Source organism: Cucurbita moschata, unplaced genomic scaffold, assembly GCF_002738365.1.
Source record: "Cucurbita moschata cultivar Rifu unplaced genomic scaffold, Cmos_1.0 Cmo_Scf00009, whole genome shotgun sequence".
Lineage (NCBI taxonomy): Eukaryota > Viridiplantae > Streptophyta > Magnoliopsida > Cucurbitales > Cucurbitaceae > Cucurbita > Cucurbita moschata.
This window is the reverse complement of record NW_019268525.1, coordinates 3,555,161-3,567,210: the sequence shown is the minus strand read 5'-3', so window position 1 is coordinate 3,567,210 and position 12,050 is coordinate 3,555,161. Positions and strand designations below refer to the sequence as shown.

Here is a 12,050-nt window from a genome sequence, read left to right as displayed (position 1 = left end):
GGAAAAAAAAAAAAAAAAAAAAAAAAAGATCTCATAGGTGAAAGTAGTGTTTAAGCTTTGTTTTTCAAAAACCAAATGTTTATCCTGCGGAGACTCGGCTATATTGATCCAAAAATACCAAAGTTCATAAAAAAATCGTATTACCTCATAGCATAGAGGGTCAGCTTTGATAGCAGCTTTGTACCTAAACATATTATAAAAAATTAGAATAATAAATGACATCATCCATTCCTTATTTGAAGTTGCATAGTTTTAGCTGAACTATATAGGTTTTAGGGGAAGGGGGGAAGATAAGAAATAAAAGGACGTCCATGGAAGAAAAAATGTAAACATAAACTCACCAAAGTCGAGCCTGCGTGCGGTTTTCCAGAGCTTCATATGCCTTGCCTCTTAAAAAGCATGTTGCTGCGGCTATCTGTTACAAAATGGGAAAACAGAGAACCCACTGTGAAATGAATGACCAATCTAGGATCTAACCATCGAGAAATTAATTAGGCGAGGTTATTTTTACATGAAATGTTAATTTAAAACAAGTTGAAATGATGTAACAGCACATTACATTAATCTCACGATCCTCACAATCTTTGTCAAGGTACATGCCACTGTGATCCTTGTTATCAAGCACGTAACCATGCTCGTTCACTTTGGCATCACCAAGCATCGCTAGGCATTGGTCCCACTCCTTCAATTCCTCCTGGTCAATCGACAATTTGAGAACAAATGAGATGTATGGAAAGCATAAAATTTAGCTACACGCCCCAAAACTTCCTAGAGGACTCCAAAGTCGATTGCACGGACAGAACAGACACGCCAGGAGTTCAATTTTCATAACAAATTAATGCCGAAACTTTTGCTTCCCCACCTGAAAGGAAACACCTATACTCCGGTATTCATATCTTTCTACTGCCAAAGACTGATCCAAGTCAGGCTATTTCCCACTTGAATACAATTCACAAGAAAAGTCACCAACTTATCGAATCGGGCGTACAATGAACACAAAACACAGATAAACAGTGAAGTTCGGAGTAGCTTACAAGGCACTTGGCAGCGAGGTAGCGAAACCGAGGGTCACGGAGGACGATCTTGGAGGCATTGAGGAGGTGAAACGCACGGCGAAAATGGCGTCCAAGAAAGAGGGCCTGCGCCTGCATGTAAATATCCGCAGGGTCCTCAGTGAAAGCGGCGACTTTGTCGGCGAAGAAGATGGCGGAGGAGTAGAGATGCTTGCTCACACAGTCCCTTACTACACCTCGGAGCTTCTCGATTTCTTCCTCCCTCATTCTCAAGGATTTTGTTGGCGCAGAAGAATGGAGATTTGTGGAACAGGAGAATTGAAGAGGACGAGTTCTTCCGCTGGCGCTGGGGTTTTGGCAGAGTCGGGAGACTACTCGAGGGAAAATAGAATGGAAAATGGGCGGGAGGCTTGGTTGGGCTTGGAGTGGCCATTAAACTTTAAACACACATAATTCGTGATCTCCTAATTAAATACATATTTGTTTAATTCGCGATAATATAATATTATATCAACCTAATTTTTAAAACAACAATATTTTTAAAAAAATATATATTAAAATACAGTATTCCACCCATAAAAATGAGTTTTAACTTACTCTTGACTTAAATATTAACATCATGAATATTATAATATATAAGTAATAATATATATATTAAGCCCTAAAATTCATTGTTTGACATTCAAATTTATATTAACCAAAATAAAATTTAAAAGAGAACCAGTTAGAGAGCAAAGATTGCTGCACTTCTTCGAGTGGAAGGTTAAGATTACAAAATTTAATCGATTTTTTTTAAGTTTATGAAGTAAACATAGTTGGCATAAATCGAGCTATTATTTTGGGTATAACTTCAATTTTAATTGGTTTGAAATTATTTAACAATCATCGAATAATCATCGACAGCGCTGTATCCAACTACGAAAGAAAAAGGTAAGGTAACCTTGACATAAAATACATGATTAAGCAATTCATTGAGAAAAATACATGACTTAAGAATATGAATATATATATATAATAGAATGAAAAACAAAATAAAGTTGGGTAAAATTCAAGTAGTAAGATATATAATTAGCAACTACAAATTGAAGCGAAGCAAAATGATTACCCAATTAAAGAAACAAATCATTAGCCACTCGTAGTGTATGTATAGAGCAGAATATCACATACCTAACTTAAGCAAATTTTTAGAAATAAAAATTATTCTTAAAGAACTTTAACTAAAATTGAGGACATTTACCGTAGAAACCAAACTTGAAATGGACACAACAGCAACCACAAAACAATCATGTGGCTGTTACTCCTCTTCTGTAATACAGCAAGATTGAAGGTCTTGGGGATATCTTCCTTTTCCTTTAACCTCCTCTTTTTTGTTCTCGTCTCTCTTCAAAAGAAAAAAAATTATTACAGTACATAGAATCCAAAATCATTTCGAAAGATTATCGAAGTTAGCTCGAGCAACATTTGATTCTGTTTAAACCCGATTCGTCTCTGATGTTTATTTTCTCCCCCTGGGCAGGGACAGAGGAAGCAGATCCGTTTTCTCCACCTTCAACAGCCTTCTTGCTTACTATGTGATAGATCTGAGTCAGGACCTCGGCGAATGCTTTTTCGACGTTGACTGCTTCCAGTGCAGAGGTTTCTATGAAGTACAGTGATTCCCTCTCAGCGTACGACTTTCCATCCTCGGTTGGAACAGCCACAAGGTGGCGAAGATCAGATTTGTTTCCAACAAGCATCACAACAATGTTGGAATCTGTGTGGTTCTTCAATTCTTTTAGCCACCGGTCCACGTTCTCAAATGTTGCATGACGAGTAACATCGTATACAAGGAGTGCACCAACTGCTCCACGATAGTATGCGCTGGTGATGGCACGGTACCTATACATACAGAAAGCCACACAGATCTGAACAGCTCATTCAATCTTTCTAAAAAATAACAGGTGGATTCACTCCAAATACTAGTTTGGCTCATTATTGCCGAGTTAATGGTCTACTTCTTCACATTTACCATGCAATGTATGCCATTATTGATAGACAAAAGAATCATAAAGAAGGTAAACTAGATCATAAGATCCGTCCATGAGACTTGTATTGATGAACGATGATGAGATCTTCTCAACAAAATTTGGAAAAAATTACAACCCTTTTCCTATTCAACGCCACCACAGGAATTGCAATTTACTAATCAACATTCATAGGCTACACGTACAGAGAAAACAAAAAGTAAAATTATAGTTGATGAAAAGCACATCAAGAATAGCAGATCACTTCATTTCCTTTGTCAGATGCTAATCTTATGAAGGAAGAGTGCTGTGGAATGATAGGGCAGATTCATAATTGTTATGAAGTGACACATTTTTTGGGGGGAAACCAGTACATGCCGTAAGCATATAGTCGAGTAAATGCAATCCATATATAGAAGGTCCAGTTTTTAGGAGAGCTTGAGCTAACTTGAGAAGGAATAAAAGTTCATAACAGTGACAATATAAGCCCAAGAACCTATGACAAAGTTTGACACTCGACGAAACAATCCCAGAACATGACATTGTTTCTCTTTTTAGTATGAGATTATAAGCTACTTCTAGGTAATACCAGTTCGAGCTGCCCCTAAAATAGGGTATGAAAATCAATGCCATTGGATGCGTTCAATATCCCTACTTACCCAACACATTATATAAATTGCAATGACATGCAACGAAATCTTTTGTCATATGATCTTTTTCCTCTTGTAGGCATCGCAATAAACAGAAACCAAAAAGTAGAGGAGGTACCATACATGAAAGAAAATTTTAACTGATTCCCCATTTGGAAGATAGGAAACGAATTCCTTTAGAAAGAAGCCAAGTGCCTTTGTGCTTTATCGGGGGACAAGGGAAAGAATAATGGGAGGAATCAAAGCTTCCTGTTGCTAATATAAATTATAAGAGATTTATAATAGAAATGGCTCAAAGCACACGATCTACGAAACAGAATCCAAAGTCTTCGTGAACAAGGATCTGCTCAGACAATTCCAAGTCCCCAACTATTCCATTAACTTCTATTAAATGGATTCTTCAAGGCCTGCTGAATCTAACTTTTCTAACCATCACCAAACAGCTTTATTACACAAACAACCGTAGAAATTGAAGAACAAAGCCACAACATCACAGTAAAAATACATCAAAACCAACTTCGCAAGCATTAAACACTCAATTGAACCATGAGAACACAAAATTAAGAAGAAAACACAGTTTATATCGATCAGATCTAGGTCATTACACAGCACACTCGGCAAACCGGAACATGCTAATTAACTAAACCCCAGAAATCAGGACACTCAAACAGCAAGCAACAACCAGAAACCAAACCACTAACACGAAAATGAACAGGAAGCAAAACCAAGGAGAAGGCAAGAGAAGGCAAGAGAAGGCGAGAAATCCAGAGAAGAGAAGAAGGAAAGAAAACCTTTCTTGGCCAGCAGTATCCCAAATCTGAGCTTTGATAACTTTACCATCGACGTTCAAGGTCCTGGTGGCGAATTCGACACCAATGGTGGATTTAGACTCGAGGTTGAACTCGTTCTTAGTGAATCTGGAGAGCAAATTGGACTTGCCGACACCGGAGTCCCCAATCAGAACCACCTTGAATAGGTAGTCGTAATCATCATCAGCTCTGTAACCAGCCATTGTTGCTTCGATTTCCCTCAAAACTTTATAGATTAAGGAAGAAGAAGAAGAATAGCAGAGAGGAGGAGAGAGGAAAGATCGAAGAAATGCAGTACTCAAGTGGGGGAGGAAGTGTGTGAAATCAATAAAGGTGGGAAGAAATGGAGACGAAAAGAAAAAAGGGGAAAAAAAGCGGGGGAAGTTGTGAGGGAAGGTCCATGTTTTGCTTATTGTGAACCTGCACGCTCTTTTGATCGGACGTCTCTGATTCAATTGTCGTTTTCCTTTCCCGAAATTTTCATTTTCTGAACAAATGTCCGGATGTGAAGCTTTTTGTCTGTATTTCAATTTTATTTCCCTCAAATTTTAATTTATTTTTGTTAAAAATATATTATTTCAAATCTTTTTTTATTTTTAATATAGTTTAAAAAATGGATAACTTTTCAATAAATTTAATAATATTTCATAAATAAAATAAAATATAATTTTTAAACGAATTAAAAAAAAAAGTTCAATTTTAATATTACAATTCTCCACTTCATTTCGGGCACGATAAATGTCTTGAATTAGTATTAAAGAGCATAGTACATGCAAGAACACTATAAACTTTGTTAGGGTTGAATGTCTCTGGCCCAATATCGAAGAGTGTTGTAGCTACACGAAAACTCTTTGATATAAACCAAGGACATCAATCATACAATATATTTCAATGAAGATGCGAAGAAAATGCAGTTTAAATTATTGAAAGATATTTCGATTCATGCCACGTTGAAGAATAATGAATGTATTTGAAGACATTCTATTTACTTTTACATCATAGTTAATTATGACTATAAAATATGAATATTACTGCTCTTGTAATGCCTTTAAGAGTTTCATTTTCTTAGGCTGTATAAAGTCATGTATGTTGTATTTGTAAGTAGACTTGGAAAATATAGTAAAAAAAAAAAAAAAAAGCATTTGTGCTTTCTTTAGCCAATGGCTAAGTTTCTTTACAATTCCATGTAGTTTAGGTGGCAAGTTGAATCATTCAAACTCGACATGATCAATCTTGCTTGTGGAGTGATTCAAATCTCAAACAATTGTTCTTGAGTTGAGATATTTGATCAACAAGAATCATTCAAGTTAGATATAATCGATCTTACTTGTTGAGTGATTCAAATTTCAAATGATATTCTTGCATTGAGATATTCGATCAACAAGGTAATCGAAATCTTACTCCTCTTGTAGTGATTTCCACATATCACTCTCGATCGCATCTATGGGTCCTATATAATACGTCCAAAACTAATAGTAGGAGGGAGGGAGAGATGTCAAATTTAGTCTTTAATATGATTGGGTAGTGATGCCTTACGATATAACTATAAGATCTTAGTGTCAATATCGCCCCACATTTCAAATTTTGATTAATCAACATTAAAAAGAGTTAAATAGTTTTGTAAAGGATTGAACCCATCAAATAAATTAAAATTAAAGGTATACCCAATAAATTAATTAACATTAAATATATTTTAATAATTTAACTTAATATAAATAAATTAACCAATAATAATAAATTATCTAAAATTAACTAATTGATTAATTAAATTGATGGAAGTAATTTCATAATCTTTCTCGTTATTTTGGGTGGCTAACTTCCTAATCACTCCAACATTAACATTCTTTTTACTTTAATAACTGTTTTTTAACGGTCTCCAAATATTTAAAAATCACATTTTGACCCCTTTAAATATTCCATTTTGCATTTTCCGAACGTTCCTAATCTAAAAGGCGCGCTATCGATACCTTCGTGGTACTCTGCAACACTCTGTCTTCGTCTTTGCCGAGTAAGTTTCTATTCTCCCTGTCCCTCCGATGCCAATCTCCACCGAATCTTCTACTCCCTCCTCCTCTTGCTTCATCAAATGCGCCACTCCGACGATTCCGAGTGTTCAACTCGTGTCGAAATCGGTGTCGGATCGGCTTCTCGGCAAGTTCTTTGACGCCTCGCAATTCGACTTCGATTACGAACAGAGTAGCTTGTGGTCTCCGCCGATTCCGCGGCGAGTTTTTTTGGATTCTCCGCTCGATGTTTGCTCCGGTTATGAGGTTCTCTCGAAGCTTGAGAAGGCGAAGACGGCATGGAGGAAATTCGTAATCTGTTTTAGAGTAAGTGCTCTCACGATCGCATTCTGATTTTACTCCGTGATTGCTGTGTTTCGTTTTCGTGATTCCGAACTCGAGTTGCTTTAATGTGAAAAAACCTGAGGCTGCTTTAGATTTTTTTGAGAAAATTTGAAGAAATTGCCTTCAATTTCCATAATGAACTTACTGGCAAAGAATTTTTAGTCATGAATCTGTTTCAGAGTAAGTGTATACGATCGCATTGTGATTTACTTTAGTGGTTGCTAGGTTTTCGTTTCTCTAGTTCGAAATCGATTTGCTGTAATGTGCAAGAACTGAGGTCGATTTAGGATTATTTGAGAAAATTGGAAGAAACTGCGTTCGATATGATTGAAACAACGCATTCGCAGCAGAGAATTTTATTCAAGCGAACGAGAAATCGAAGCGAAAAAGAAACGGAAAGACTATTATTGACTTAGAAATTAGAATCATACATAAACCGATATTATCTCTTTATTGTTTACAAGCATGATTTTCCTTTTCTGTCCACGAACACGAACTTCAAAATTGTCTCAACTGAATTATACATCCGATCCTCCGTGGTGTTTATATGCGTGAAGATACGGAAACTATCTTGTTATTGATTGTTGGATTCTAATTAGAAAATTGTGATGTTTATGGCAGGGATTTTGGTGTTCTTGGAATCCCTGATTCGACCTAACAACTTTTGAGCAATTCTCTCCCACTGTGCTACAAGGCCGCGATTGAGAACGATTGAGGAAAAGAAAAAAGAAGAGAAATTAGGTTTTTCTTTTGAGTATTCAGTTAATTGTATTCTTACCATTGAAGAAAGAAAAGAAGAAGAAATCAAAATCCACTAATCTTATATGAATTTAAATTACTTCCATTTGTGATAATCATGGAACAAATGAAGAACATGAACTACAGTTTAGAATTTGAATTTGGTGTTATACAGCGACCCTTCAATCTGAGACAGGCCCAGTACTCCAGCTTGGAAGCGGATATGCCGAACAGAAAAACAAAGGGGAATTTCAGAGCTCTGCAATTGTCTGTGGAGGTAAGGCCAGAATATCTGCCTTTGCTTTTTGGAATAAGCTAAAACTAAAAGCACATATGGAACAAACAACGCAAACCCCATGCATTGCTTTTGCTTCTTTTTGTGATTATAATCCTCCTTTTGTCTGTTGTAAGCTTGGATTAGATTCCTTTCAATTTGATTTCGTATTCCTTTTGCTCATCATCATTCATATTCATACATAAATGTTGACAACCCAATTCAGAAAGCTTTTCGTTTTCTCTGTTTTTTTGCTGTTCTTGAATTCAAGCTACCAATTCTTACGCACCCATTTGGATACTTTTTTTAGGTAAGGTTTATAGCATTTTATCTGAAATGCTATTATAGTTTACCTATATATCATATTTTATATTTTATATTTTATTATCATATATTTTTGTTATTTTTATTTATTACTCTTTCTATGTCCTTATAATTTATTTGATTATAAATATATAAGTTTCACACTATTTATGTGTGGTGAATTAAGTAAACATTCTCTATAAACACCTAAACAATAACCAGGTTGGGGAATAACAATTGTGTCCATTTTACTTTTTATTTTTAGAATCAGAATTCAAGGCATATTAACGTTCATTTACGAAAACTTTCCATTTGCTAGAGTATGATAAAACTTAAATGAACACTTAGACATAATCAATAAAACTTAAATCAACACTTAGACATGTTTTGTTATTATTATTAAAATTGTATGCGTCACTACCTTTGTCTATTGAAATTTGATTTGAACCAATATATATAGTGGACTATAAATGAAATTTTGATTAAAATTAGTTGATTCTCTCAAAAATATTAAATTATTTTGAATATGGCAGAATATTTAATCTCTTTCTCGTGGGTAAATAAATTAGATTTGTTATTTTAACTTAAATTATATTTATATATATATAAATGCCAACCAATTGTAAGAATGATCAGTTTAAATAGTTTTGTTATAAATAGTTGTAAATATATAATTCTTTAGTATAAGGTCGAATCATCAATTATAAATAACAATAAATAAATTACTATATAAACATTATAAATGCAAAATAATATTTGATATAAAGTGGAAGTGAGAAAAAGGCAACCAAAACAATCCAAAATTGAGTATACACGTTTCAATGATTTGCAAACCGAAAGTTTCAATAAATCATAATTATTCACTTTAAATTCTAAATTTTATTTAAAAAAATATATATATATACCCACACGAAAAGCCGTTGAAATAATAATAATGTTGGATATCATCCAATAATAATTATTTTTATTTAATTTCTCTTTTTAGAAAACGACATATTCCCAATCACGAGAAAAAAATTTAGAAATTATTTTTAATTAAATTATATTTATTTTTAACTTTAATAATTTCTTACGGAAGAGAGACTTATAATAGGTATGTTAATATTTTTGGCACAAGCTCAAATTAAAATAAAATAAAAATTATTCCATTCAAGGGTAAAAATTATAAATTTATAAAATTTGAAGTGCAATACACAATTTTAAAGAATTGAAAGTACTAAACTTTAATTTAATTAAAACAAATCTATGGTACACTAAAAGCCATCATCATCACATTCCCCAATAAAACATCTCTGACAGAAAATAGGGAAATAATAATATAGGCTTGGCCTTAGTTGCAAATACTTTTTCCTAAGGGACCATTCTGCAAAAACAATTGTGGGACCCAAGTTCAACTTTTTTTTATAAACAATTAAATTTTGTACCCCAAAGAGAAAAATAATCAAAATTTGTAGCTCACAGAGCATCCAAAGTCAATAACTTTTTCAGATCATATAATTATTTGGGATTTTTATTCCATCTATTTTCAGCCTACTTTTCATTTCTACATTATAATTATTATTGTTTTTTTCAATATATTGTCATCATTATAATTTAATACTTGGTTTGAAAAAACAAATATTTATGATATGTAAATTTATTATCTATCTACCTCCAAGCTAAATTTGAATTTTATTTTGGTCTATTTAGTATTATTATATCGACGGTTTAAATAAGTAATTAATATATTATGTCATATAATTCATGGTAAAGATTACAACTTTTAAAATATAATAACACGAAACTCTTAAATTGAAAATGCATCGACCCAAAAAATAATATAGAAATGGATATATGTCGATAGTTGCATATTTCCTATTTGACATATAATTGTTCTAATTCAAAGGCGTTCAATTTTATAATATTTATATACAAATTACAATAAGCATTATATAAAGCTGTGGACAAATCCCTCAGAGATTTCCTAATATTCTAACAAAATTGAGGGCAAAAATTTCAAAGCAAATCAACAAAACATTTAAGGTTGTTCTGTTCCCAAAGAACATGCGGCTAAAACAAAAAGACAGTAAATTTGTAAATGCCAATTTGTTACCTTACCAGACAGACACCGTAATTCTACCTGATTTTTTTAACTGATCTACAAGCGTTCTTGATCTTTTTACTGAGGGACAACTTACCTCACCTCTGTTTTTTTCTGGACAGGTTGTTTTAGCTGATGTTCTTGTTGTTGTTGTTCTTGTTGCTGTGATTTAGAGATATAAACCTGGCATTGTATTACAGTGTTACCGATCTTGAATCCGGGTACGACCGTGAACGCAACTCGAAGCTCGGGTTCTGTCGAAAGCAACAACACTTCTTCCGTTACCGCTTTCGTATACACCTCGTTGAATCGACATCCCTTGCTTACTTGAAAGATCGACGCCTCTGGGTCGAATGAGAATGCTAAGCAATGCAGTAGCCACACCCATCTAGCCATGTCTGCAAATGTGCCAAAGAATTCACTCTCTGGGATTTCACCTGAACTCACCTGCCTTCTTTGCCTCGTGTTTCCGAACAACGACGACTCCATTTTCTGGTGGATCAGCTGTAGATACTTCGCACGGTAGAACTTCGCGAATGTCGATTTCGGCTTCTCATTGACAAGTTCTTTCCATGTTAATGATTTCGCTTCTGTGAATCTCCTGAAGTATAGCTTCTTCTGCTGCTGCTTCTCTGGTAGAGACTCGTTTGGAAGACCGAAATTCGGAAAATGGAAACCCTCGAACATTACTCGGCATACGAACGCCTCGAAAGCGAAACGTTTATGCTCGTCTTTGAAGTAAACTATGTCGGGTTCGATTGCAGACGCAGCTTCACCAATATCCCAACCAGCAGATTTCATCTCATCAATCAACAATTCGACAAAAGTTCTAACGGTTTTAACTGTCTGCCGAAGAACACGAGCGAAGTGATTCGTGTTTATAGCTGAAATCTGAAGGTTTTCGAGCATAAACAGCGAACCGCTTTGATTCATTCTCTTCTCAAGAACCTTATTGTTACTCTTAGCTTCCTCCAACTTCTCCTTAAGAAAGATAATCTCAGAGTCCTTAAGTCTCACCTGAGAGTTCATCTTCTTAACAGAAACTTCATAGATTTTCACAACACTCTTCTGCTCGAGAAGCTCGGCCGACAGCATCGCATTTTCAGGCAGAAGATCAAACTGTTTCTTAACGAAACATCGTTTCAATTCCGACAACCTCTTCAACTCCGACACAATTGTTCGATCAGCAGCTTGGATCCCATCAACATCAAATGGAGATTGAGCATATTGCAATTGAGCATAAGCAGCTTTAAGAGCTGTAGTAGAAGCAAACAGCTTAGCAAGAAAAGCCTCCATTGCAGCTCTGTCTTGCTGATCTTCATCACTGCAATCAAAGGAACCCGATTGCTTACCGACATTCTTAGCCACGATCCGATCGCCTTTCGGGGTTCCATTGATCGGGGAGACTCCGGTCAGCATTCGAATGTGAAGAACTTTGGCAAAAGTACGAGCAAGTTTGGTCTTTTTGGAGGACATGGGTGCCGGTTTAACAGAATCCATGTGTAGAAGAGAGATCAGGAAAGATCAAACCAACAAAAACTGGAAAAACACAGAGAGAGCAAAAGCAGGTTGCTTTAGCACATAGACCAAGACCATTGATGAAGAAGGAGAGCTCTTTTTTGGCAGTCTTTTTAAATATTAAACCTTTAAATCTCAATCTCTCTGTATTTCTCTCTCTAAAATATGAAAAAGTAAAAACAGGGGAGGAGAGAGAAGGAGGATCAAAGAGAATTCTCCAAATTCCCAAATCAAATATGCATTAAGATCTGTGCTTTTTCAAGATATTAGAGAGACAAGGGAACAAATAATTGTCTTTTTTTTTTTTTTTTTTT

At 34.8% G+C, this 12,050-nt stretch overlaps 4 protein-coding genes across 7 annotated transcripts in view; 1 reads left to right on the top strand and 3 right to left on the bottom strand.

Moving 5' to 3' along the window:
• LOC111447432 (anaphase-promoting complex subunit 6-like) overlaps nt 1-1,443 on the bottom strand; it is an 8,879-nt gene extending 7,436 nt beyond the window's left edge. The window contains exons 1-5 of one of the 3 annotated variants that reach the window (XM_023086598.1): nt 1,035-1,105; nt 766-903; nt 560-694; nt 342-415; nt 145-184 (exon numbers count right to left, since the gene is read on the bottom strand). In XM_023086598.1, coding sequence (XP_022942366.1) covers nt 145-184; nt 342-415; nt 560-661 — 216 coding nt within the window. In that variant the 5' untranslated portion in view covers nt 662-694; nt 766-903; nt 1,035-1,105. Of the gene's footprint in view, nt 1-144; nt 185-341; nt 416-559; nt 695-765; nt 904-1,034 lie in introns of all 3 variants that reach the window. The other 2 variants (XR_002711266.1, XM_023086599.1) reach the window with 2 other exon arrangements.
• Nucleotides 1,444-2,127: 684 nt separating this feature from the next.
• LOC111447812 (ras-related protein RABA1b-like) lies at nt 2,128-4,835 on the bottom strand. Its single transcript, XM_023087159.1, has 2 exons — nt 4,458-4,835; nt 2,128-2,891 (listed from the first exon to the last, which is right to left on the bottom strand). Exons 1-2 carry the CDS (start codon nt 4,676-4,678, stop codon nt 2,459-2,461), a joined length of 654 nt encoding a protein of 217 aa, XP_022942927.1. The 5' UTR covers nt 4,679-4,835; the 3' UTR covers nt 2,128-2,458.
• A 1,582-nt stretch (nt 4,836-6,417) lies between these two features.
• LOC111447770 lies at nt 6,418-7,677 on the top strand. The gene is made up of 2 exons (XM_023087100.1): nt 6,418-6,805; nt 7,445-7,677. Exons 1-2 carry the CDS (start codon nt 6,512-6,514, stop codon nt 7,469-7,471), a joined length of 321 nt encoding a protein of 106 aa, XP_022942868.1. The 5' UTR covers nt 6,418-6,511; the 3' UTR covers nt 7,472-7,677.
• Nucleotides 7,678-10,007: 2,330 nt separating this feature from the next.
• The window catches only part of LOC111446904 (protein GRAVITROPIC IN THE LIGHT 1-like), a 3,242-nt gene continuing 1,199 nt past the window's right edge, over nt 10,008-12,050 (bottom strand). For both annotated transcript variants that reach the window (XM_023085827.1, XM_023085828.1), the window contains exon 2: nt 10,008-11,757. In XM_023085827.1, the coding sequence (XP_022941595.1) occupies nt 10,312-11,718 (1,407 nt within the window). In that variant the 5' untranslated portion in view covers nt 11,719-11,757 and the 3' untranslated portion in view covers nt 10,008-10,311. The remainder of the gene's footprint in view (nt 11,758-12,050) is intronic.